The 27,812-nt window shown below is 44.2% G+C and overlaps 1 protein-coding gene across 25 annotated transcripts in view; it reads left to right on the forward strand.

Moving 5' to 3' along the window:
• Window positions 1-27,812, forward strand: part of clasp1a (cytoplasmic linker associated protein 1a) — a 98,250-nt gene that overhangs the window by 43,470 nt on the left and 26,968 nt on the right. For 10 of the 25 annotated variants that reach the window (XM_047371313.1, XM_047371317.1, XM_047371321.1 and 7 more), the window contains 16 exons: window positions 7,975-8,106; window positions 8,196-8,269; window positions 8,629-8,721; window positions 8,800-8,945; window positions 10,931-11,066; window positions 11,143-11,213; window positions 11,446-11,505; window positions 11,920-11,997; window positions 12,079-12,246; window positions 12,455-12,501; window positions 12,586-12,756; window positions 14,114-14,137; window positions 16,850-16,957; window positions 17,227-17,253; window positions 17,644-17,808; window positions 19,465-19,569. In XM_047371313.1, coding sequence (XP_047227269.1) covers window positions 7,975-8,106; window positions 8,196-8,269; window positions 8,629-8,721; window positions 8,800-8,945; window positions 10,931-11,066; window positions 11,143-11,213; window positions 11,446-11,505; window positions 11,920-11,997; window positions 12,079-12,246; window positions 12,455-12,501; window positions 12,586-12,756; window positions 14,114-14,137; window positions 16,850-16,957; window positions 17,227-17,253; window positions 17,644-17,808; window positions 19,465-19,569 — 1,605 coding nt within the window. The remainder of the gene's footprint in view (window positions 1-7,974; window positions 8,107-8,195; window positions 8,270-8,628; window positions 8,722-8,799; window positions 8,946-10,930; window positions 11,067-11,142; window positions 11,214-11,445; window positions 11,506-11,919; window positions 11,998-12,078; window positions 12,247-12,454; window positions 12,502-12,585; window positions 12,757-14,113; window positions 14,138-16,849; window positions 16,958-17,226; window positions 17,254-17,643; window positions 17,809-19,464; window positions 19,570-27,812) is intronic. The other 15 variants (XM_047371314.1, XM_047371336.1, XM_047371319.1 and 12 more) reach the window with 7 other exon arrangements.

Below are 27,812 nucleotides of genomic sequence, written 5' to 3' on the forward strand. Positions count from 1 at the left end.
GATATTTATGTGAAATCATGTTTATTTCATATATTGGAGACATTGAGCTGCTGTAGACGTTCACAGAAGAGATGAATCAGGTGACCTCAGAGCAATAGACCCCGCCCTGTTCTCATCAGGAGAGTCTTTACCGTCCAACAGCATCAGTCCACTCACTCTGCTGCTTCATCATCATCATCATCACACACACACACACAGAGGAGGCTGAAACTTTGGCTAATCTGCGACGGACCACACTCACACACACCCTGTCTGACAGCGATGTCAGACGGTGCAGCGGAGACATGCTGAAGAAGCTGATGTGCAGGAGACTCTGCCCTCGTAAGAACAATGTTTCAGTCTCTCCTTCCTCTCTCCATGTGTTCCCATCATGTCCTCCTGTCTGGACCTGTAATTTCTGCTCTTTGCATCTCTGTCTCGTGCAGAGTCATCAGAGGTGCTGTTTCTTTATTCTTGTCAGCTGGGCTTTTCAGAGAGGAGCGTTTCTTCAGTCAGGCTGGTCAGGAACGTCCTCAGATTTACAGGGTAGTTGCAGCTGAGAGCTTTTCCTTTGCCTCTGTGAGTCAGCTGGTGGAAACCATCCTGTAGTGTTAGATGTTTCTCTGGGTGATCCCTCGTGTGAATGGTCACGTTGGGCAGGTGATGTGTATCCATGATGTTGGACCACTTGTTTGCTGAATATTGGATTATCTGCCCGTTGTTGGACGTCACTGTGCCCCTCCAATGGCATCGGCCATTTTGTACCCAGGACAGCCCGCTCCTACATATCCCATCAAGCATTGCAACTGATATGACTGGGCGTCCCCAGTCTGACGTCACAGGATGCTATATAGGAGGCGCTCATGTTTGAAACACTGCCTTCTGCTGGAAACCACACCCAGGGATCGAAGAGCGTCACTTTAAGAGAAGAACTCTGTCCAGAGTTTCATTCATTCTCTCTCGTTGGACAACGAACTATTCATAACTGAAGTTTTTGGACTAAGAAGGCCAGAGATTTCACTTTTTTTCACTTGCCGATCGAAGACGTGAGTTAACACGTAACTGGAGACACGGAGTTTCGGAGAGACGAACCGCTACCGTGTTTCATTTTCAAGTCGACTTTGATGGTCAGATCATATTTTTCCTTTTTGTCAAGAAGACCAAAGGACAAAGACTGACTGTTCCCCTGAAGTTAATTGTGGACGCACATTAACTTAACCCCACTTTTCCTCGCTCGAATTCCCTCGCTCAGGAAGAAGACGACACAAGTAAAATCCATTTCTTTTTTTTAATTTCTTTATTAGAAGGCCTGGGCAGGGTCAGAGGTTGTAGAAGCGATCAGAATCGCTGGTTAGGATCTCATGTGTTCTGAATAATATGTGCATGTAACCTTGCTTGTTTGAAACTTTGATGTGTTATGTAATATCGGGATCCGCCGTGTTCCCCAGAGCTGTCTGTGTTTACTATCTGAACGCAGGTGCGTTGCAAAACTGGACTGTTAAAACGACCTCATGGTAAAATTCTCCATTTTACTTTTGTCTTCAATCTCACTGTGCTAGCTTGCCGCCAAAAGTTATCAATCCTTTGTTTCAGGAGTAAAGGGGGGAAGTTTTATGATCAGAAGATCATAAAAAAATACTCTAAGCTGCACTTCAACCCCCCACCAGTCATCACCACACCCCCCTTTTCATATCTTGTCCTTTCCTCTGTTGTGCCATAAACTGCTGGTTGACTCCATACATACCCACTACCGTTTGTTGATTTTGTTTATTTAGATGTTGTTTACCCCTGTGTATGTAGAATTTTGCATGTTGAGTAGGTGAAAATTAATAAATATTCACATAGATAAAGAGAGAGCGTTTGGTGTTTCATTGTGTGCAAAAAGTGATGTGTCAGTCAAAATAAGGTTCAAGTTCCACACGTTTCGGCAGAAACGGTCGATTAAACAGTGACATCTCCGTTAATAGTTATTAACTATTATAGAGTATTTAACGGTTGTAATTGTCAGAGGCGTCGAGCCACAATTACAACACCAGAAACCTCTCTGGTCTCGATTCGTAAATGAGGATTTATGGTTAAGAAATTGATTTTGTCAGATTATGATTTGTAATTATAATTATTGATCAAGATTATCCAATCAATAATCATACTCCCAACATATGGCGTCCCTGGGTGGGCCTTAAAAAGACAGACATCAAATCACTGTTGCACAGAATGAACGAACAGTTGTGATCCCCGTTAACTAGACGTTATTGGGAGACTTGAGTTTCGCACAGAACGTTTGTGAATTAGGGGATTTCGATTAGGTTGTGCTCAGTTCTACTGCAAAGGATAACATTAGCTTTCAGAGGTGTTTGTTGTGGATGCAAGGTGAAAGTTGGTTTATCTTGTGGAAAAGTTAAAGTTAATTTCCAGTCGCCAGCCTGCTGCTGCAGCTGTAAAAACCAGCGCTGATAAGCAGCAGACCTGCCCCAGTGGCCACTGAGCGTAATTACAGTTGTTTCTGAAGCTCATCTGGGTTATTTCAAAAACATTCTTTCCCTTTTTCCTTTTTTTTTTTTTTTTTTTTTGCATGTTTGCTTGATTAACCCCATGAATGCATAGACTTGGGTAAGCCACAGTTTGAACGGTCAAACCTGTGTGCCCATTTTAAGCAAACCCATACACCTGGAAGAGACAGGTATGAATCAGACAGCTAGCTGAACAGCTTGGCCTGTTGTGGGCAGCTAATTAAGTTTAGCAATCCCTAATCACTGAACAGCTTAGCCTGTTGTGTGCAGCTAATTAAGTTTAGCAATCCTTAATCACTGAACAGCTTAGCCTGTTGTGTGCAGCTAATTAAGGGAAGTCCGGGAAGCACAGGGCCCACAGTTATACCGGGAGCAGCCTCCACTGCCTCCTCCGAGGATGAGGCGTGATGCACCGATACCCTCTGAGTGCAACCGGAGTGAACTCTCCGATGATGACTCAGATGGGCCAGGACCAATCCCTGAAAGTGGATTGCGCACCCGCCAGCTTGAGTCCCTTGCTAAAGACATAGAGCGTTTCGACCCTAATAAGGCAGAATCAAACATTGATGATTACCTTAGGGAAGTGGAACGCTGTCTTCTAGATTTGTACTGCCCATCAGCACGGGAGAAACTGAAGCTCATCTGGAAGACAACGTCCAGGAGCGTCCATGTTTTCTTGGAGAGCCTGACACCCGCAGTCCGAGACCGTTATTCAACCCTTTGCGAAGCTTTAAGGGAGGAATATTCTGTGTACACGGACCGGGCCTCAGCCACACTTGGTGCTTTCACGATCCAGCAAAAGAAAAGCGAAGCACCCAGGGAGTATTACCGGCGCTTGAGAGCCGTTTACTTCCAAGGACGCAATGCGCCAGGCATTGAGGAGGAACATGCTTTTAAATCCCTGTTCCTCCACAGCCTTCATGAAAGTGTGCGACACGAAGTTACTATGTATTGCAGGACCAAGGCCATGAGCATGCAAGAGATCCGCAAATATGCTCAGATGGCGTGGGAAACACGTGCTCGCCCGACCAAGGGATCGGAGAGCGAGGCTAGGGTTTTACGGGTCCAAACTGACAGAAACAGCCTCGCGTTAGAAGGTCAGGAAATACCTCCAGCAGTAACCCACGCCAAGAACCGGTTCAGGGAACAACGTAGGGTTAGTCCGCAGGACCGGGGGGGTGGCAATGAACGGTACCCAAAGCCTGGTAAATCTGATAACCCTAGGTCCAACAGGCGCCCTGACTACCAAGCGAGGCCGAAAGGTAAGACTGATGGAAAGGGGTGGGACCGACCTGCAGAGGGAATTATGGGGAAAGAGATGGAGGAGGCCTTGCGTAAGATGGTGATGGAAGCGGTGCGTCAGGCCACCATGCCCCCACAACCCTTGAAACAGGAAGCGGACCTAGTTAAACCAGACCCAAACTTCCCGTCAGCATGACTAGGCGTGGACCCAGTCTCCACAGCCATCAGAGTCTACCTGATCGGATGGGGAGACAAACGTGGGAAACTCCAAGAACCCCTTGGGACTTCTCCAGGAGAAACACCACAAATCATTGCTCCAAGGTTCTTAGGTAAACTGAACCATAATGAACATATAGGTTACCTACACTATCTCACTAGTATAGGAGGACAGGTCAAACTGAGGTTCCATTTTAAAACAGGATCAGAGATCAGCCTGTGGTTCTCGGTCTCGTTTGAGGAGGCGAGTAGAGCCATGCTCTCCCTCAGTAAACCACTTCAGGCTGAATTTCGTGATGTAAGTATCACCAGCTGCACCCAAAACCGATCATGCATCACTAATTGGGTGGAGCTGGACATTACACCCGAAGACACGGCTCTGGTGCACCCCATCTATAGGTGCACATTAAACAAAGACCTTTGTCTTGGTGGCCAGGACCTGCTGGACAGGCTGGCCCCACTCATTGACGGCTACCAGGACCAACTCTGGGTCCAGGCGGAGGTGCAAAACCCATGGGGTGCACGCAGCGAACGATTCGTTGTGACCAATCAGGTCAGCAGCTTAGAGGAGCCCGAAGGACCTCTCAGGCCCTCATCAGAGCCGGTCATGTGCACCTCCGAGACACAGCTGCACCCAGCCATCCAGGAAACTCCCATCATAGGCGGTCATGCATTGCTTGGCTCTTTAAAGAACCCAGGTGTGGACACTTACAACCCCAAAGTGGTGGAAGATGTACACCTGGAAACCAGGTTCACACCAGAAGTGCTACTAGCATTCTGGCTGGGACATCCGTCAACCATTAGAGAGCTGTATGACCGTTTGTGCCAAAAAGACCCCTTTGTAACTGAGGCACAACACAGCCACACACTCCTTTTAGTAGACGGGCTCCGCCCTCTCCTCAAGACAGCCAGTGTGCAGATTGGCATCAAACAGCTCTCCCATGCTGTGGACATTGTTCCAACAGACCAAAGGGGGGTCACGTTATCCGACGCCCATTACTCTCCTGTAGGGTGCCATAGGAGCTACAAAGCCACACTCCACACCCTCCAGCAGATGGCGCACTGGCCTCCAAGGTCTCACGACACCCAGGTCTACATCAAAGGATGTTTAACCTGCTGCCAGTTTCAGCCATCCCAGCCAACCAGTAAACCTCCGCTTCAGCAAAGGGGGGTTACATTACCTTGGTTCCACCTTCAGACCAACTGGGTCGAACCAGCTCCAAAATTAACAGGAGGTAACAAATTCCTCCTAACTGCGACATGCAGCTTCATCAAGTGGGTTGGATGCTTGTCAGAAAAGGTTGACACCATCATCCCAGCTGCTGCTCTTTAGCTGAACCAGATGAAGTCCTACATCGAACTCTCCTCCCCAAGAACAGAGCTTGTCTCAATGTCCGGGAAAGGAGAGGCCAGTGCGTAGGACTAGTTAAATAGGTGCATGTTTCATTAACTCACACTAACATGCACTAATCACTAACAACTTTCTTCAACAGAAACAGTTAAACATATAACTACCTTCTAGGACACAGTCTTAAACTGTAAGTTGAAACGATAATTTTCCATAACACTGTATGCACAGCAGACCTCACAAAAGTGTTTAAGAATGATGTAATGGACACACCCATGCTGCCCGAGATTTCATACAAAATCGTGTTAAAGGAGGTTGGTTCATCTATAGACAGTCCCACCGAGGCACAGATACCCATTGACCTAGTTCTGCTGAACTTAGTAGAGAAATCCTAAGTCCACCACGACAGACACCTTGCAACCTCCACAAACACACCTGGCTTATAGCCTAAATACTGCAATTCGTTTATTCTTTTCTCCCTCTTTCCACATCTAGATAGTTTAGAGACAGGAGTCCTATTAAAACCCATCATCATCCGGAAGAGCCAATGGTTTAAGCCTAAACCTGTTTTAACCATTCGTTTTAGATTATACACCGCATACCAGCAGGTTAAGCGTTTACAGGTCAGGATTGATGCCCTCACATTCATTCCCTCACGGTTCATAGCACCGCCTTTGCCAACGACACAGCCAGGGTCCAGTGCCTAATAGAAGTTGGATGAATAAGCTATGAACCATGATTTTGTTTGTTCCTTTTATTCTTATATATACATATATATGTACGATATCTGTTATTGTTTCACTTTGTCTCAGGATTACCAAAGCTGATGACCAAAGAATGTAATGATAATGTGAATGTATTGTCCTGTATTTGTCTCATTGAACAATGTAGAAAGGAATGAGTTTAGTCAGAGTTAGTCCTGCCCAGGCTAACCTCTATCCTGCCCAGTCGTAGGTTTTGAGTAACACAGAGACAATTTTGTTTTGTTCTGCTTCGCCACGGATCACTGATTGCTCAGCAAAGGACAGAATGGTCCCAGTAGCTTCAAAGACTGCGATTCATCTCACCCTTTGAACCTAGGGGGGAATGTTGGACCACTTGTTTGCTGAGTATTGGATTATCTGCCCGTTGTTGGACGTCACTGTGCCCCTCCAATGGCATCGGCCATTTTGTACCCAGGACAGCCCACTCCTACATATCCCATCAAGCATTGCGACTGATATGACTGGGCATCCCCAGTCTGACGTCACAGGATGCTATATAGGAGGCGCTCATGTTTGAAACACTGCCTTCTGCTGGAAACCACATCCAGGGATCGAAGAGCGTCACTTTAAGAGAAGAACTCTGTCCAGAGTTTCATTCATTCTCTCTCGTTGGACAACGAACTATTCATAACTGAAGTTTTTGGACTAAGAAGGCCAGAGATTTCACTTTTGCCGATCGAAGACGTGAGTTAACACGTAACTGGAGACACGGAGTTTCGGAGAGACGAACCGCTACCGTGTTTCATTTTCAAGTCGACTTTGATGGTCAGATCATATTTTTCCTTTTTGTCAAGAAGACCAAAGGACAAAGACTGACTGTTCCCCTGAAGTTAATTGTGGACGCACAATTAACTCAACCCCACGTTTCCTCGCTCGAATTCCCTCACTCAGAAAGAAGACGACACAAGTAAAACCCATTTCTTTTTTTTATTTCTTTATTAGAAGGCCTGGGCAGGGTCAGAGGTTGTAGAAGCGATCAGAATCGCTGGTTAGGATCTCATGTGTTCTGAATAATATGTGCATGTAACCTTGCTTGTTTGAAACTTTGATGTGTTATGTAATATCGGGATCCGCCGTGTTCCCCAGAGCTGTCTGTGTTTACTATCTGAACGCAGGTGCGTTGCAAGACTGGACTGTTAAAACGACCTCATGGTAAAATTTTCCATTTTACCTTTGTCTTCAATCTCACTGTGCTAGCTTGCCGCCAAAAGTTATCAATCCTTTGTTTCAGGAGTAAAGGGGGGAAGTTTTATGATCAGAAGATCATAAAAAAAGACTCTAAGCTGCACTCCAACCCCCCACCAGTCATCACCACACCCCCCTTTTCATATCTTCTCCTTTCCTCTGTTGTGCCATAAACTGCTGGTTGACTCCATACATACCCACTACCGTTTGTTGATTTTGCTTATTTAGATGTTGTTTACCCCTGTGTTTGTAGAATTTTGCATGTTGAGTAGGTGAAAATTAATAAATATTCACATAGATAAAGAGAGAGCGTTTGGTGTTTCATTGTGTGCAAAAAGTGATGTGTCAGTCAAAATAAGGTTCAAGTTCCACACGTTTCGGCAGAAACGGTCGATTAAACAGTGACATCTCCGTTAATAGTTATTAACTATTACGGAGTATTTAACGGTTGTAATTGTCAGAGGCGTCGAGCCACAATTACAACACCAGAAACCTCTCTGGTCTCGATTCGTAAATGAGGATTTATGGTTAAGAAATTGATTTTGTCAGATTATGATTTGTAATTATAATTATTGATCAAGATTATCCAATCAATAATCATAATCCCAACAATGAACATAGTCAGTCCTGATTAAAGTCAGATGGATCATGGAGCAGTCAGGTCTGTGAAATGGAACCATCACCCTAATCATCAGTTATTCTACCTCTAAATCAGCTTCTTCTTCTGCAGATAAAAACTTTGAGGATGAAGACGATGGAGGCAGGTCCTCCTCCTCCTCTTCCAAAGCGCCTCCTGGTGGGAGGAGGACGGTGATAAGCTCTGTAAAAAGACCCAGTTCTGCTTCGTCTACAAAGCCCACAGGTGAGGGACAGGCTCAGGGCTGCACTTTGTAAATTAGGCTCAGGAAAAAGAAGCTAAGGATCATTCTTTCAAACATCTTGTATGTGAAGGTAAAGAAGCAGGCGCTGGAGCTGTTGATGAAGAGGATTTCATTAAAGCGTTTGAAGATGTGCCATCAATCCAGGTATGTTGACCAATGATAGTGACCTACTTCATACTTTTGTCTGGTACTTTTAAATATGGAATTGGTTGATTTTATGGGCAATCCTGACCTGAAATGATGTAATAAAATATGTTACCATGTTGAGAGCATTGATTCAGCAATGATTCAGAGGGACCTAATACCTGTTACATCCTACGGAGATCTGAAGTCCAGCATATTTCAACTGTTTTGAGGTCACTGGTCCAACCCAGTGACCTTAAAACAACCCATTTTATTCAGTGTTAATATGGTGGACAGAAAGTCCACTGAAAGCTGAAAGTCAACAAGATATTTGAGATAAATGACAATCTGTGGGCCTTCTGGTTCTGTTTGCTGTGCAGATCTACTCCAACAGAGAGATGGAGGATCAGCTGACCAAGATCAGAGAAGTTCTGTCTGATGATAAACACGACTGGGAGCACCGGGTGGTTGCAGTAAGGCAGCTCTTCTTCATCCAGCATACACCTTGTGTTGATGAATCCACAGCTGAGTTACATTCTTCTCTGTTGCAGCTGAAGAAGGTTCGTTCACTCATCTTGGCCGGAGCTACTGACTATGAAGGCTTTCCTCAGCAGCTGCGGCTGCTGGAGGGGTCCTTAAAGCTGTCTGCTAAAGACCTGCGCTCCCAGGTGGTCCGTGAAGCCTGCATCACCCTGGGGTAAGAAGAGGGGGGCACCTTTAAACAGACTCTGCTGCATTAAAATGATTTCAGCCGGAGAAATGAACTATCTGATGAATGGATTATCATGTGTCATTAATTGATGTTCCTTTTGTGCCAGGGCTGACATTAACCAGGGGTCTGGAACTGATTAGGTTTTGCTTTGCTTGAAAATTCGTGCTGCTCGCGAGTCAAACAACCTAAATGCATCCATCATCAAGATTCTAATAGAACCCAGATGAGGTGGAACCGAGCAGATATGCATCTAAAGAGCAGCTGCTTGATGAATTGATCAGCTACATGTATCCTGCTATCACCACAGCTTCATGTTTAAGTCATCTAGAAACATTACAGACTGGACTGGGTCCAGACTGGGTATGAAGAATCTGCAGACGTACAGAATGCTAGCTGCATCACAAAGAAAACTAGGAATTCACTCTGAAAACAAGTCAAGAGTTCACTTTTCCTGATTCCTCTTGCTTTCCTTCCTGTCACCCACCCATCCATCCAGAGAGATCACAGGAGTGTGCTTTCAGAGCATGCAGCTGGAGTTGAGGAACCACCTGGGTGTGGCTGGAACTCCTGTAGCTGGTATACCTGACTGATCTCCTCATCTGGCTCTGAATGCATTCTTGCAGACTGGCGGTGCATCTCCCTCATGTTCTGTCAGATTCTGCTGATCCACGGGTTTCTCAGATCTGCAGGTTGCTCTGCTGTCTGGTTCCACCCACAGACGGTTCTGTTCTGAATTCAATTCAATTCAAAGATACTTTATTGATCCCCGAGGGGACATTAGAAGTCCAGTAGAACCCATCCAAACAGACATCATGACATAAGACAATGGGAGACGGGTCACCGAGGCTTTGCTGCCCACTCACAGGCGCTGCCCTTGCTAGATGAGAAAAGAGACCACATTAGGAAAGTAGAGGAAATAAATCATATTTCACACTTTATCCTTAGCAGGATACAGTTTGAGATTGTAAAAAACCTCAGAACAAAGAAGCAACAAGTTGACAAAACAACATCATGCTGGGAACGGTGAAGGTGGTGTGAGGGGTGCATATGTTTATCTTGAGCATGTGTGTGTGTGTAAGTGTGTGTGTGCAAGTAAGTCCATGAAGCACTGTCCCAGAGGCCATTGTCCTTGATGGTACGTTGGAATGTTCATCAACTGGCCACAAAGTTCTGAGCAGGTCCACAGAGGTTCTCAGGGAAGGGAGGGGGCAGAGGGAGCAGAGCGTCATGGTTACATAACTTCTAGGAGAAGTTGAAGATAGCCAGCCATCAAGGCCGTGCAGGGGAGCCAGATTCAGAAAAACAATAATTATTTGGGTTAAACTGACTCTTAATTTTCCATCAGCCTTGAGAGTCTCGCTGGTTCTTCTCAAAGGCGAATCCAAACAGCCAAATTCCTGGTCTTTCGCCAGATCCGAGCGAACAACTTTCTCCAAGATTTATCCCATTTCCACTGAGTCCAGGAACCGCAACCTGTCTGCGATCCTGTATAAGGATCACATCCAGTCTGCGATTCAGCTCACGTAACATCTCAGTCTAGCCTAACAGCAGTGGGTCAGCTTGGATGCTGTATCTCGTCTCGCTGATCCACAACATTTGCAGACCACAGATGGAAGGACTGAGAGGGACTTTAGAGAAGCAGAGTCTCTCTCAGAGTGCTTTTTGAATCTGCCTCAGCTGAGTAAAGTAACAGCTCACAGATGTCTGCAGCTTTGTGTCGGATCATGAGGACTGGAGCTAGAATCAATCCAGCCTTAAGGGAAACCTGCAGCCTTTGCTTTGATTAGCCAGGTGATGGGTTCATGTGTGTTTGGATCGTGCTGCTTCATTCATTCTGTTATTAAGTCCAGTTTATTGCATTGTAATTATAGACTTTTAGGATTCATCCCAACTTTAATTTCCCCGGTAAATCCCGACCTGCACTGCAGCACTGATGTTATTAAACACTGTTGTGTTTCTGTCTCCATCAGACATTTGTCTTCAGTCCTGCAGAACAAGTTTGACCATGGAGCGGAGAGCGTCATGCCGATCCTGCTGAACCTGGTACCCAACAGCGCCAAAGTCATGGCCACGTCAGGAATGGCTGCCATCCGCCTCATCCTCAGGGTGAGACTCCGGTCCACCAGGAGGCAGTGTCAAGCCTGTAGATGTGGACACTTACACCTGTGTTGTTCTCTTCCAGCACACCCACTACCCACGTCTCATCCCCATCATCACCAGTAACTGCACCTCCAAGTCTGTGGCGGTCAGGAGGTAAGAGCTCCTTTTCACTGCCTTCCTTTCAATAAACGATCTTCTCATCAGCACTCCCTGGAGCATTCCATACGTTTTTCTCCTTCCTTCCTTACTTACTTACTTGGAAGCTCTTAGTAGCTGTAACTGTGTGGTGACCCAGCTTTCTAATTAACTGGTGTTGGGTTAAACAAAGTATTCAGCTCCTCATCTGCTCTGGAGGTCTTCATGTTTGCTTTTATCCTCCTTCCAGGCGCTGTTATGAGTTCCTAGATCTCATGCTGCAGGAATGGCACACAAACACGCTGGAGAGGTAAGTTCTGCATGAGCTTTTGGAATAATGCTCCATATATTCACATCCTTCAGGAGTTTGGATTAAAGGGAGTGGAGGCTTTTGGCCCCCTCTCCTCCCTCCTCTCCCATGATGACATTTGAGTCAGTTAAGCATCGATTCAGTGAGCTCCTGATGAGCCAAGATTTATTTCTGAATCCTGCGGGAGCCTTCATCATTGGGTCTTCCAGCCGTAACCATTCCCGTAACCATGACAACGGGAGGGGAGACATTAAAAAGCACGAAGAAAGCCCAGAGGGTGGCCACACTGACTGCAGATCATGGTGGGAATAAAGTGGGATTCTGCAGGATTTGGTGTTTTACTCCATTTATTTTGATCCTAAACTGAGATTTGATCTTTACGGATTTCCTCATCATGTTTCCCTATTATCCCAGACATGTTGCTGTTCTGACGGAGACTATCAGGAAAGGAATACACGATGCTGACTCAGAGGCAAGATCCATTGCAAGGAGGTATGTGCGTTTCCAGCGTGAGTTTGGTGTTTGGTGTAAGAAGATGGAGGAAGCCTCTTACTCATCTGTTTTCCGTCTCAGGTGTTACTGGGGTTTTCATGGTCACTACAGCCGGGAGGCCGAGCATCTGTTCCACGCGCTGGAGTCGACCTATCAGAAGGCGCTCCAGTCTCACCTGAAGAGCTCGGACAGCATTGTGTCTCTGCCACAGTCGGACCGGTCCTCCTCATCTTCACAGGAGAGCCTAAAGTAAGAACCAAGAGGTCCAGGTTCTATCTGTCCTGTTTGTTTTCCTCCCCCCGTCCCTTCTGGTTTTTATAAAGTCATTACAGTTTTTTATTATTAATATTGTTTCCTGATAACTCAGATATATTTACAGTTTGATTTCTGCAAAGTAAATCCAGACATTCCCTCATATTTTTCCATGTTAATAAACTTCCATTTTGCTTTATTCCAGCCGACCTTTATCTGTGAGGAGCGTCATTGGAGGCAGCATAACAAGAAGTACGTCTGTTTGGACTAGAACCTGTCCAGAACGGTGTCTTCCACAGCAGTGGCTTTAAGTGTCTCCTCTCTGTCCCTGTCCAGGTAAACTGGTGAGCACCAGGGTTTCCACCACACCAGGCTCCCTCCAGCGTTCCCGTAGCGACATCGACGTGAACGCCGCCTCCAGTGCCAAGTCTCGCCTCTCCAGCGTTCCCGCCTCCTCGCCGTTCAGTTCTGCTGCCGCCCTCCCCCCAGGATCCTACGCCTCTTTAGGTAAACCGTCCATCTTTTTCCCTACAGCCATCTCTGACCAGATGCTGGGATTTGTGCAAAATCAGCCGGCCTGACCACTCCTAGAATTAATAGTGTGTTGTTATATTAAGGGACCTGGGATCAGTTGCAATAAACGGTGCTGATTTAGGCCTTTTAGTTGTTAATCCTAGCCAAAGGATCTAATTAAATGTGTTGCTCTGATTATTTGAAAACTCTGAAGTATTCTGAAGAAAGGAACGCTTCCTGCTCAGTGTTTGTCATTTTTGTTCAAAATTTTCCTGACGTCCTGGTTCCCGATGTCACTGAATCTATTGTATCAGAATGGTTGGAAACTGCAGACACGGCTAGAAGGATGAGCAGCTATCAGAATATTTCCTTTAAATCTTCTGACCTTTGAACCACAGAAGACCGCCCTCTTGGAGATGAACCAACCCAGCATATGGATTGGATCAGGATGCTTCCCTGTTGGCTCCACAAAGAACTCATGGCAGCTCTTAGCTTCTCTTCTCCAGAAAGTCCCAAGCACTCTGGAGGAATCATCAGACATAAGACGTTGGCTTTGGTCCTGCTGTCCTTCTTCCTGCAGACTTTATCCTTGAAGGTTATCTTGGGCAGAAGTGGATTCATTTCTGACCATCTTGCTCTACATCCTGTAGATGAACTCACACCCACCTGCCTGCTGCCAGCGTTGAGCAAGCTCTGCACTGGTGGTAATCTGATTTTAGTCTTAGAGCTTGCTGGATCCTTTTGGATGTCCTGAAGCCTTCATTCACTGCAGCTAAAGTTCCCACTTTGATGCAAAGTGATGAAAGCTGCATGTTTTTCTATGACCTAAACCTTGTAGCTCATAAACGCCTTGCAGCAGATTCATCTGATCATTCTGCACATTCATGTAAAACAATGGTAACTGGAACTGCAGAACTTTGGGCCATGCCTGCTCACCTTAACTCCTGGTCACCATGAAGTATGAGGACATTTCTCCCGTAATCAGTGGCTTTTATGGGCCTGACTTGGAATATTAATGATTCTTGGCGTTATTAGACTGCTCTGTCAACAGGAACTGTTTAAATCCCACACTGACACATTTGATAAATACATTTAATGAGTCTGCGTGGCCTCCTTGGAGTGATGGAAACCCATAAAACTGTTCAGGATGGTTTCTAGCAGCAGTCTAAGCTAATGAAGCTCCCAGTTTTCCCATTAAGATGCCTGTCTCCCTCCCGTTTCCCTGCAGTGGATTGATAATAACCATTACACCTCTTGCTTACCCACTTCCTCCAATTCTGCTTCAACTGCTGCTAACATCTCGCCTCTACACCTCTTCTCCTGCTCTCTGCTGCTCTGCCTTCTTAAAAAGACGGCGCTCCTGGTAAAAGTGATGGTAAGGATCCTGTGTCTGTGTGTTTGGAGGCGGAGAGAGCATGAACGTAGAGACGTACTAGTCTGTCTTTGTTGAACATTCTAACCTTCTGTGTTCACTTCATTTGTCTTCTCTTCACCCCTTTTGATCCCTCAAAGCTGTTGTTGGTTCTGTGGACCTCTGCATGGACTGTCTGCATGGATTTCCTCCTCTGTAACCTTTCCAGTTCTGTTCCTCGCACAGCGATGGGGTCCAGTGATGTTGTTTGACGCCGTGAGGATGGTGTTTGGTGCCTTCAATCCTCACAGCGGCGTCATCTGGATGGATTCTGTTTAATTAAAACAGCCAAGGTCCAGAGAAACCTAAAAGTTTCAATAAATAAGGATTGGATTAGGACAGACCGACAACCCGCAGCAGCTTCTATTGAGCTGATAAAACGCTGCTGTAATTGCTCCATTTTCGCCTCAATGTGACTTATTTTTGGCTCTACAAGCCATTATCTCTGTCACCAGAAGCTATTCCTGGCTTGTTGTGCAGTATTCTGCCTTAGGTGTTCCGGGTAAGGTGACCTCCTCCAGTCCACCTTAAATGTTCTGGCTGCAGCAGCTCGTTCCTAATCTAGGATCAGACCTGAACAGTGAGGTGAATCAAGCACATTGATTAGGCTGAGCCCAGAACAGAACAGTTTGAACTCTGTTTTATTTCCTACTCTAATATTCCTCTGATCTGAAGCTATAATAATGCAGTTTTGTATCTGTGTTTAGTGACACCACGACAGGAAGTGAGAGTCTGATGACGGACCTGAGCGTTTAGATGTCAGACCTCCTGCTACATCTCTAAGGGGGATGCTCATGAAGAAAGTAGTTCTGCACTGTGAGCTGGTTGTAGTCTCATACACTCACCGGCCACTTTATTAGGTACACCTGTCCAACTGCTCGTTAACGCAGATTTCTAATCATCCAATCACATGGCAGCAACTCAATGCATTTAGGCATGTAGACATGGTCAAGACGATCTGCTGCAGTTCACACCGAGCATCAGAATGGGGAAGAAAGGTGATTTAAGTGACTTTGAACGTGGCATGGTTGTTGGTGCCAGACGGGCTGGTCTGAGTATTTCAGAAACTGCTGATCTACTGGGATTTTAACCCACTACCATCTCTAGGGTTTACAGAGAATGGTCTGAAAAAGAGAAAATATCCAGTGATCCAGTTCTGTGGACACAAATGCCTTGTTGATGCCAGAGGTCAGAGGAGAATGGCCAGACTGGTTTGAGCTGATAGAAAGGCAACAGTAATTCAAATAACCTCTCGTTACAACCAAGGCATGCAGAAGAGCATCTCTGAACACACAACACGTTGAACCTTGAGGTGGATGGGCTACAGCAGCAGAAGGCCACACCGGGTACCACTCCTGTCAGCTAAGAACAGGAAACTGAGGCTACAATTCACACAGACTCACCAAAACTGGACAATGGAAGATTGGAAAAACGTGGCCTGGTCTGATGAGTCTTGATTTCTGCTGCAACATTCGGATGGTAGGGTCAGAATCTGGTGTCAGCAACATGAAAGCATGGATCCATCCTGCCTTGTATCAACGGTTCAGGCTGGTGGTGGTGGTGTAATGGTGTGGGGGATATTTTCTTGGCACACTTTGGGCCCCTTGGTACCAATTGAGCATCGTGTCAACGCCACAGTCTACCTGAGTATTGTTGCTGACCATGTCCATCCCTTTATGACCACAGTGTAACCATCTTCTGATGGTTACTTCCAGCAGGATAACCCACCATATCATAAAGCACGAATCATCTCAGACTGGTTTCTTGAACATGACAATGAGTTCACTGGACTCAAATGGTCTCCAGTCACCAGATCTCAATCCAATAGAGCAGCTTTAGGATGTGGTGGTACGGGAGATTCACATCATGGATGCAGCCGACAAATCTGCAGCATCTGTGTGATGCTATCATGTCAATATGGACCAAACTCTCTGAGGAATGTTTCCAGTACCTTGTTGAATCTATGCCACCAAGGATTAAGGCGGTTCTGAAGGCAAAAGGGGGTCCAATCCGGTACAAGCAAGGTGTACCTCATAAAGTGGCCGGTGAATGTAGTTTAGCAGGATAACACTAATCTTATTGTCTAGTTTTCACTTCCTGCTTGCAGTTCAGGGTAATTTCGATACAAAGGTGAGGTGGCAGCGCTCTTTCTTTGCCTCACCCACAGATATCACGTGTTCTTCTTCAGGTTCCCCTATCTCAGCTTGTTTAGATCCAGCAGATGTTCCTCGTTACAAGCTGAAAGTTTTGGTAGAAGATGCTCCAGATGTCTCTGGACTCTGGGTGTTCTTCTCCTCTCTGCTCAGGGCTCGTTTCCCGTCAGTCAGCTGCTTACATCTTACAGCTTGGTCGACTAGAAGCTGAACTCCGTTTTTTCCTTTTTACTGAATCTTAAATATATTTTCTTGTATTTTTCGCAGCCAGAATGTTGAGCTGTTGGATAAAACATCAAATCTGTTTCAGTCAGTCTGTGGTTGTATGCCTGAGATCCATCTCTGGTTGGATGTTTTCATGAAAGCTGTTTTAGTACACAAAGCCCCAGGTTTGTCTGTCTTCCTCTCCTCATGAAGGTCTTTCTCATCCTGCCTCCCAAGATGTCTCTAGTCTGGTCCAGCATCTCTTACAGGTCAAAGGTGAAAAGCTCTTCTCTTGTGTGTCTCCTGGTTCGTCATCTAGGTCGTGTTCGTACGAGAAGACAAAGCTCTGGCAGCGTGGGCGGAGCTAGTCCGTCAGTGGTGGACAGCAGGGGGCGAAGTCGAGCTAAAGTGGTCTCCCAGTCTCAACGTAAGTCTGTATAAAATAAAGATCTGCTCTGATGTTCTCTCTATCTTTTACTGAACATGTTTCTCACCTGATTCTTATTTATTTATGCACCATGCATGCACAGCACTTCATGTGTGTGTGTGTGTTTTATTAAAGTCTGGGTGATGAACAGCACCACACCAACCCAGTCTGCATGCTGGGTAAAACTCAACAAACATAAGACCCTTTGTCTCTTTTTGACCATTCTCAATTTCCATCCTGTCCTCCTGCCTGTTGCCTTCATCATCCAGGATCCAGATCAGCCAATCCCATCATCGGTAAGGCCTCAGCTTCATCCAATCAGCTAGAGCCTCATCCTTAAACCTGCCCTCACATAAACCAAACTGTGCACGTCTTCCTGCTCCTCTAGCTGTTTGTGTCACCAGCAGCTGCATGATTCAGTCACTGTTCACATGCTTGTTTAGGATTACGTTCCTTCAGTCTGAGACAAGAGTTCAGTTCTTCTTTTCTTGTTGTTGCAGCCATTTTATGTTCACACTGGTTCCACTGCATACTTAGAGTTCCATGTATCTCCACACTGTCACTGGGTGTTTCTCTAAAGGAGAAGACAAAACAGTCTGTCTGCCTTAGTGTTGCTGCACAGCCCTGAGATTTAAAGCATCCATCTACTGTCAAACAGCTGAGTATTTGTTGTGTCGCCCCAACAGCCGGCAGTCGCTCCAGTTCTCCAGGAAAGCTGCTGGGGCAGAGCAGCTACGGTCGGATCCCCAGAGCCATGGCATCGGCTTCCAGCACGCCGGCAGACAAACGCAACAGAATCCCTCGCAGCCAGGGCTGCAGCCGAGAGACCAGCCCCAGCCGCCTTGGCCTCGGTAGGACCAGAGCTCTCACATAACACAGCCGCCATGTTTGCTTCTCCTGGAACAACAACAACCCGGAGAAGCGTCATCCATCCACCCATCCATCCAGCAGTCTAAGCCTATAGCAGCATAACTACAGAGATAGTTCAGGATAAACTAAGCCACTCTAACTAAAAGCTTTATCAAAAAGGAAAGTTTTAAGCCTAGCCTTAAAAGTAGACAGGGTGTCTGCCTCACGGACTAAAACTGGGAGCTGGTTCCACAGGAGAGGAGCCTGATAACTAAAGGATCTGCCTCCCATTCTACTTCTAGAGACTCTAGGAACCACCAGTAAACCTGCAGTCTGAGAACAAAGTGCTCTGTTAGGAACATATGGACCAATCAGATCTCTGATGTATGATGGAGCTAGATCATTAAGGGCTTTATATGTGAGGAGGAGAATTTTAAATTCTATTCTGGATTTAACAGGGAGCCAATGAAGGGAAGCTGAAATAGGAGAAATATGATCTCTTATTCATCCGAACCGCTGTCTGTCTCTTTCTGATTTTTCCAGGTCCATTTTTACAGCCTATCCAAAGTATGTACCATCAGGTTGAAGTTTTCTATTTATGACTGAGAACTCTGGAAATGTACATTTGTAGAGTTCTTTAACATTGCCACCAGAACTGTTTAGGAACCTTATTACAGAGAGCAGAAGTGCAGCCAGTGTGCAAAGCAAGACCAACCAGTCATTAAAAAGGTTCGGGTCAGCGTATCAAACTGGATTTTTCTGTCTCAGTTTCCTGATGCAGACATGAAGGTTTGTGTTATGCTGCAAAGCTCAGATTTCCTGCAGCCATTTTCCAGATGCTGGAGGCCATTTTGCTCTCTGTAGTTGTTCTCCAGCTCGGTCCAGCCCCAGATTCTTACACTATGATAACTTGCAGGAACATATTACTGTTCAATCATATTAACAGAACATCTTAAAGATCTAATGAAGTTCTCCGGTAATGTCCACACTAGAAAAAACTACAGACAGCTGCATTTGTCAGAGGAGTGTCATGGCCTTCTTTCAGTCAGCTGACCAGCAGTGTGCATCAGAATGAGTCCCTCCGTGTGTTTTTCTGACGTCTCGTCCATATTTTGGTCCATATTTGGGGTCGTTTCTTTCTAGACAGGATTTATTTGTCACTCATCAAGGGTTAACAGCTCATGTCTACCAACAGTTCTTTCTTCGTACATGCTGCAGGAAACTCTTCGTCAGTTCAGAGGAATGTTATCAGGTTATTCAGAAAGTTTTCTGGAAAGAATATTTTTACTCCTCAGTGAAAAAGCTTTTAGTGACCATTCTGTCAGCTATTCTGCTCACATCAACACATTTTAGCATCTTCCAAGGTGGCCTTTTAGAGTAGCACGGTGGTTATTTACTGGACCAGTCAGAAGAACTGACGATGTCCAGTCTGTTTCCTGGTACAGTCTGTCTGGAGCTCAGGGAAAACCTTCCAGAACCAGGGCTTTGTTATTAGCTTAACTCCCATTCTCTAACATTGTCATGTCTCTGCTAACTGTCTGGATCTCACCTCCATCCTCTTCAACTGCATGCTGATGTTCACACCTAACTTGTTGTTCTGACTGCCAGCCTGTGTGGTAAAGCTCTTCTTCCTGCTGTTCTTCCCTACTGCACGCTAGCCCGGAGCCGCATTCCCCGTCCCAGCATGAGTCAGGGCTGCAGTCGCGACACGAGTCGTGAGAGCAGCCGCGACACTAGCCCCGCTCGGGGCTTCGCTTCTCTGGGTGAGTACGGCTGAGATGATCGCTGTGCCAACTGTCTTTCCCATTGAGCCGAGAAAATTTATCCAACCTGCTTACATTAGCATGCAGCTTCATCTAATGCCTGCCCTTGTTGTTCTTTGGGGTAAAAAGAAGTTGCACACCATTTCATTTTAAAGGTTTTACCCAGAACATATTCAAAACTGTTTCCTAGATAAACAGCAAACTACATTATGCATGTGTCATTATTTAACTCAACCAAACCACAGAAGCTGTGACCGAAAACCAAAGAGCTCCATTACAGGCTCTGCAGGCCTCATATTCCAAAAATGTTCATTGTGTCTGTATACAACATGGTCTTTAAGTTCAATTCAATTCAATTTATTTATATAGCGCCAATTCACAACACATGTCGTCTCAAGCAACTTCACAAAAGTCAGGTTCATCCATTCCAGTTAATCCTAACTATTAAACAGTCAGATTCAGTTATTTATTCAAACTGGATAAAAAGTTTTTCTATCTAAGGAAACCCAGCAGATTGCATCCAGTCAGTGACTTGCAGCATTCCCTCCTCCTGGATGAGCACGTAGAGACAGTGGACAGTCACTGGCGTTGACTTTGCAGCAATCCCTCATACTGAGCATGCATGTAGCGACAGTGGAGAGGAAAAACTCCCTTTTAACAAGAAGAAACCTCCAGCAGAACCAGAACCAGGCTCAGTGTGAGCGGCCATCTGCCACGACCGACTGGGGGTTTGAGAGAACAGAGCAGAGACACAAAGAGAACAAAGAAGCACTGATCCAGGAGTACTTTCTATGGGAAGGAAAAGTAAATGTTAATGGATGTAGCTCCTTTAGTCGTTTCATCTAGAAAGAAAGAACAGATAAACTCTGATCCAGTTTTCAAGGTTAGAGTCTGAAAGAGAGAACATAGAGTTAGTTACAGTAGAAGCTCAGTCAGTAGCCATGTCTAGGAGAGAGAAAGGGTTAAACACTGAAAGACAGGGCCATGTGGATCATCTGTAGAAGGTGAGCATTAAGTTGTTGCAGAAGCTCGGATGATGCCCCTCTCCAGAAAGGTGTCACAGGTAGACACAGAGTCAGGCCAGGTGTAGCTTCTAGGAAGAGAAAAGAGAGAACATAAAGTTAGAAGCTGAAATAACAGCAAATAATGCAGAATTGGAGAGTAGTATGAGAATGTAGCGAAGAGGGTGAAAGTGGTCATTATGTCCTCCAGCAGCCTAAGCCTATAGCAGCATAACTACAGAGATAGTTTCAGTTCAGATTATTTAGTTAAACGGCGCTTATTTACAACAATGTTGTCTCAAGGAACCTCACAAAGGGTCCCACTGATGGTCATTGTTATACTAAAAACCACAAGGATTGGGATACCTCTCTCTGTCAGACTGATTATAACCATTGGAAAAGAGAAGGAGGTCATACAGGTAGCAGAAATGGAGGGTGTGTTTGCACCTCATCCATAACTGAGCAGTTTAGGCTAAACCTGACTCCCCTTTACTCCAACCAACAGGGAGGAAGGAAGGCTCCCACCCTGATAACCTAAGCCACTCTAACTATAAGCTTTATCAAAAAGGAAAGTTTTAAGCCTAGCCTTAAAAGTAGACAGGGTGTCTGCCTCACGGACTAAAACTGGGAGCTGGTTCCACAGGAGAGGAGCCTGATAACTAAAGGATCTGCCTCCCATTCTACTTCTAGAGACTCTAGGAACCACCAGTAAACCTGCAGTCTGAGAACCAAGTGCTCTGTTAGGAACATATGGAACAATCAGATCTCTGATGTATGATGGAGCTAGATCATTAAGGGCTTTATATGTGAGGAGGAGAATTTTAAATTATATTCTGGATTTAACAGGGAGTCAATGAAGGGAAGCTAAAATAGGAGAAATATGATCTCTCTTTTTAATTTTTATCAGAACTCTTGCTGCAGCATTTTGAATCAGCTGAAGGTTTTTAACTGCATTTTGTGGACATCCTGATAGTAAAGAATTACAATAGTCCAGCCTTGAAGTAACAAATGCATGGTCTAGTTTTTCAGCGTCACTCCTGGACAGGATATTTCTAATTTTGTGAGATGTTCTGGAGATGAAAGAAGGAAATCCTAGAAACCTGTTTAATATGGGATTTAAATGACATGTCCTAGTCAAAAATAACACCAAGGTTTTTTACTTTATTATCAGAGGTCAATTTAATGCCATCCAGGTTAAGTGATTGACTAAGAAGTTTCTTTTTTAAAGACTCCGGTCCAAAGACGACAACTTCTGTCTTGTCTGAATTTAGAAGCAAAAAATTTAACGTCATCCAAGTTTTTATATCTTCAAGACATGCTTGTAGTCTATCTAACTGGTTGGGTTCATCAGGATTCATGGATAAGTAAAGTTGAGTATCTTCAGCGTAACAGTGAAAATCTATTCTATGCTGCCTGATAATTTGACCTATTGGAAGCATATATATAGTAAAGAGAATTGGCCCAAGTACTGAACCCTGTGGTACTCCACAATTAACCCTGGAGTTTAAAGATGATTTATCATTTACATGAACAAAGTGGAATCTGTCAGACAGATAAGATTTAAACCAGCCTAGCGCTATTCCCCTGATCCCTACAGCATATTCCAGCCTTTCTAAGAGAATATTATGGTCGACTGGATCAAATGCAACACTGAGATCTAACAGAACCAGAACAGACACAAGTCCATTATCTGAGGCTATAAGAATATCATTAGTGACTTTCAGCAGAGCTGTTTCAGTGCTATGATGAGCTCTGAAACCTGACTGAAACTCTTCAAACAGGTCATTGCTGTATAAATGTTCACATATTTGATTAGCAACTATTTTCTCAAGAATTTTAGATAAGAATGGAAGATTGGATATAGGTCTGTAATTTTTCAAGTCATCTCGATCACCGAAGGTTTCTTAAGTAAAGGTTTAATTACAGCTAACTTAAAAGCCTGTGGTTCTGATCCATTTACTAAAGATAGATTAATCATATCTAAAATGGGGCTGGTAATCAGAGGGAACACTTCCTTAAATAATTTGGTTGGGATTGGGTCTAACATACAAGTTGAAGGTTTAGATGAAGCTAATATTTCTGATAACTCAGGAAGCTCCACAGGATCAAAACAGTCCAAACACAGATCAGGTTCTACAGTTATTTCCAATGTTGTCTCACTTGCTGAGGATGAAGTAATCATCTTCAGGAGTATGTCAAAGATTTTCTTTTTAATAGAATCAATTTTATTTAAGAAGAATCCCATAAAGTCATGACTGCTGAGAGCTAAGGGAATGGATGGCTCAACAGAGCTATGACTCTGTGTAAGTTTAGCAACTGTACTAAAGAGAAACCTAGGATTATTCTTGTTCTCTTCTATTAATGATGAGAAATAAGCTGTTCTAGCTTTGCGAAGTGTCTTTTTATACAACAGTAGGCTATTTTTCCAGATTAAGTAGGAATCCTCTACGTGTGTAGAGCGCCATTTTCTCTCCAATTTTCTAACATTGTGCTTTAAAGTACGCAGCTCTGAATTAAACCAAGGAGCTAGCCTCCTATGAATGATTACCTTCTTTTTCAAGGGGGCTGCATTGTCTAATGCATCACGCAATGATGAAGAAACACTATGAACAAAAGAATCAATTTGTGAAGGGGCAGAAACAAAATTATTGCCCTCCACTGTGTTTTTCTGTGATGAGAAAATAAAAAATGGAACAGATTCTTTAAAGGTTGTTACAGGATTGTCTGATAATGATCTACTATAATGACATTTTCTTTCAGGTGTGGAGTACTCGGTTAAATTAAACTCAAAGGTTATTAAGAAATGGTCAGACAGGACAGGGTTATGAGAGAAAATTGTTATGTCTTTACACTCAATGCCATATGTCAGCACAAGGTCCAGAGAATGAAGACAAAGGTGGGTAGGTTTGTTAATGTTTTGAGCAAAGCCAATTGAGTCTAAGATAGCATTAAATGCTATATTTAGGCTATCACTTTCAGTGTCAACATGAATGTTAAAATCCCCCACTATAATAACTTTATCTGTATTTAACACTAAATCAGATAAAAGGTGTGAAAACTGATCTAAAAATTGAGAGTAAGGGCCTGGTGGACGGTACAAAACAACAAACAGAAGTGGTTTTAGTGCTTTGCAAGTTGGATGAGGAATTCACTCGATTGTTTTGTCTCTGAGGACATACCTGACATGTTTAAAACTCTTAAGAAACGCACAATCTCACTGCACAGGACATTTCTCAGTTACTTCAACTTGTGGCGACATCCACATGCTTCCAATTCAGAAACACCATGTACTGACAGAATGGGGGATGCGTTATCAGCCATTATTTGCCATTTTTTTCATGGAAAGTCTGGAGAAAAAAAGCAATCATCTGCACCAGAGCGCTGCCGACTAACCCCATGGAAGCAATATGTTGATGATATCCTGAATAAATTCAAATAAGGACACCCACAATGGAAAACAGATTATCTCAACATCATGGATGATGGAGGAAAAATCTAAGTCACACATGAAGAAGAGATGACCCTGGACATCAGAACATCCCACTGTACACAAAATGTCAGTAATAAGAACTCTGGATGAACAGATGAGGGAGGCAGAAACAACCTAAAGACTCTACAGGCCTCAGATAGCAGGTTAAAGGTCATGACAGGAGAGTGTAAGGATTATGATTATTGATTAATTAATATTTATCAAAAATTATAATTTAAAATCAGAATTCAGGAAAATAATTTCTTAACCAAAATCATTACTTACAAATAGAAATCAGAGATGTCCTCAGGTGTTGTGATTATGGGCTCAAAGCTCTTAATAATTTCAATTAGCTATTCGTCATTAATAATTGATAATTATTAACCAGAACCACGAAATGTCACTGTTTATTCAACCGCTTCACCAAAGGTGGGAGAACTTCGACCTTGTTTTGATAGATAAATAATTCTTGCACAAAATAAACACAAACTCTTCTCTCGACTTGGTTCACTGACTTGTTTCAATCTGCAGGGTTTCCTTAGAATTGGCAAGATGCCGCCTGTGTTTGGCCACGCCACTGTCGTTGCTCGTCTCCTTTGCAAGTTTTTTGTACTGTTACAGCAATATTTGTGGTCACATTAGCACGATTTTCACCTGGATATGTTTCTGCTCTACATTTCTATGATCGTAGCTCTCTTTTTGGTATAAAAGAGTCTATGGAATCTCTTTTCAGTGATTGGGGAAAGTACAATCAAACCTTTCCTCCTCCTTTTGTTGTTTCGCCCGACTCACCTGAGTACTTGTTGCTGTTTCGGGCACCTGGGAGGAAACGTGGCTCCAGGTCCGGCGTCCAGGTAAAATGCAGACATGCTTTAGTCCCGGTCCCTACCAACGTGCCAGGTGGCTGCGGTGGATTCCTCTCCTCGATGTGTGTTGTGGTGGCACACCCTCACCGCTGTCATCTGGGAGACCCGCAGCTGATGCTCAGGAGCCAGTGAAATGCTGGGATTGCGACTGGTGGGATGCTCCGGGGACGTGCTTTCCCGTGTCCATGGCAGCCATACAACAGCTGTTTTCCCGACCCAGCTGGAGACTGTGTGACAGTGCCACGTGCCTTCGACCGATCCCGCTGTGTCCTGTTGATGCGAAGATTGTGACGTCATCATCGCCTCGCATTGGTCTTCTAAATGTCCGTTCAGTTGCAAATAAATCATTTTTATTGAATGCACTTATTAGCAGAAGAGACCTTGATTTCTTGTTTCTTACGGAGACTTGGCAGAGAGAAGGGGACTCTGTCCTGATGGATGCTCAGTCTTCGGGTTACCCCGCCCCTCGCGCCGTGGAGGGGGTCTTGCGGTGGTATTCAGAGACAGTTTCACCTGTAAGATGATGAATATGCAGTCCTTTTCTTCGTTTGAATTCATGATGGTCAACGTGGGCTCCAAAGACTATTTCCACTGTGTGCTGGTCTATCGCCCTCCTGGTCATGCAGCTGTCTTTTTAAAGGATTTTAGTGACTTTTTATCCTCGATAATTAAGTTGGATAATGTTGTATTAATTGGTGATTTTAATATTCATATTGATAATAGTGCTTCTAGTGAAGCATTGGAATTTTTAACATTGACTGAAACGTTTAATTTTGTGCAACATGTCTCTGGTCCCACCCACCAAAAAGGCCATACCCTTGATTTAGTTTTTTCTCTTGGCCTAAATATTGCCGATCTATCTGTGGATGATGTCCTTATAAGGGATCATTGTTGTGTTTTGTTTGATGTATTCTTTTCTCCAGATCCTAAGCCTACTTTAATTAGGTCGCAGAGGTGTATTATCTCTGACAATTCAGCTACTAGGTTTTCTTCTATATTTGATCCAAAATTGTTTGTGGAATGTCATGATGTGGACAGTTTTCTTCTTACTTTTAACAGTCATTGTGAGGCCATTTTGGATCAAGTTGCTCCTGTTAGATCTAATTTGGCGACTAGGAAGACCATACGCACTTGGACCAATGACACCATTCGGGAGCTAAAGCGTTTATGCCGTAGAACCGAGCGTTTGTGGAAGTCCACTAGACTTAAGGTCCACAGATTGCACCTTAAGGAACTTATGTCTTCTTTAAATGAAACCATTAAAAACTCTAGATCTGATTATTTTCACCAGCTGATCATTTTGAATAAGAGGAGACCACAGGTTTTGTTTGATACCATCAGCTCTATTGTGTGTCCCATTGTTCCTGTTACCCCCGTTTTTTGCAAAGTAGACAGTAATGGACTTTTAAGGTTTTTTGTCTCCAAAAGCCAGAATATTACATTTTCACCTCCAACTCAGTCTATGCTTAGCACTGCTGCTGTTGAGCCTGCTTGTCATAACTGATCCTCTTTTAAGCCTGTATCTCAGGCTGATATCTTAGGCCTGGTAGCCAAGATGAAGCCTTCTTCTTGTCCTTCAGATGCTCTTCATTTTGGACTATTTTTAAAAGTATTTGATGTTGCTGACCCCTGGGTTACCAAGTTAATAAATTTGTCATTATGTTCTGGCGTATTTCCCAGCTTTTTTAAGCATGCCTTCGTGGAACCTCTTCTTAAAAAACCCAATTTGGACCCTACTGTGTTAGGTAATTTCCGCCCTATTTCAAAACTTCCGTTTTTGTCCAAACTTTTGGAGAAGGTGTCTCTGAACAATTTATTGTGTTCTAAGATTTTTGACCATTTTCAATCTGGTTTCCGTAAGCACCATTCTACAGAAACTGTCCTGATCAAAGTATCAAGTGACATTATGATGGCTGCGGATGCTGGGAAATGCACTGTTTTGGTCTTGCTGGACCTCTCTTCGGCATTTGACACTGTAGTTCATGAAATCCTGTTGAGAAGATTGCTTGATCTGGTCGGTCTAACAGGATCTGTACTAGCATGGTTCTCGTCTTATTTGTCTGGTAGGAGTTTTAGTGTCTCGACTAATCAGTTTATTTCTGACTCTGCAGATTTGGTGTGTGGAGTGCCCCGGGGTTCTATGTTGGGACCTATTCTATATTTGTTATATGTTTTTCCCCTGGGTAATATTTTTCAAGAGTTTGCTGATGTCTCCTATCATCTTTATGTAGATGATATCCAGCTATATTGCTCCTTTAAGCCCACTGGGATTCATAAACTGGACTCTTTAAAGAACTGCCTTGTGAAAATTAAACAGTGGCTTGGCGATAACTCTCTGCAGTTAAACTCCGATAAGACTGAGGGGCTGGTGATTGCTCCAGACGATGTCATTCCTGGAATCAACCAGTATTTGGGTGACTTGAGGTCGTCTGCTAAACCAAGCATAAGAAATCTGGGCGTGATTTTTGATAGAGATGTCACTTGAGCATCATTCAAAGCAGCTCACTAGGAACTGATTTTTTCCAACTCAGGAATATTTTGAAACTAAGATTTGTTTCCAAAGATGATCATTCATGCTTTTGTGTCTTCTCGTTTAGACTATTGCAATAGCCTTTTTTCTTGTTTTAACAAAAAGGAGCTGTCTCTTCTGCAGCAGGTCCAAAATGCGGTGGCTAGGGTGCTGACTCGCACCAACAGAAGGGCTCATATTACCCCAATTTTAAAATCTCTCCATTGGCTTCCAGTGGTTTTTTGCTTTAACTTCAAAATCCTGGTTCTGACTTTAAAAGCTCTCCATGGTCAGGCTCCCTTATATATTAGAGCCCCGTTGTGTCCGTATATCCCTTCTCGAAGGCCAAGGTCATTGGATCAGAATCTTCTTAATGTCTCTTACACCCGTTTTAAGAC

The sequence above is a fragment of the Girardinichthys multiradiatus genome, chromosome 7, assembly GCF_021462225.1.
Source record: "Girardinichthys multiradiatus isolate DD_20200921_A chromosome 7, DD_fGirMul_XY1, whole genome shotgun sequence".
In the NCBI taxonomy this organism is placed as follows: Eukaryota; Metazoa; Chordata; class Actinopteri; order Cyprinodontiformes; family Goodeidae; genus Girardinichthys; species Girardinichthys multiradiatus.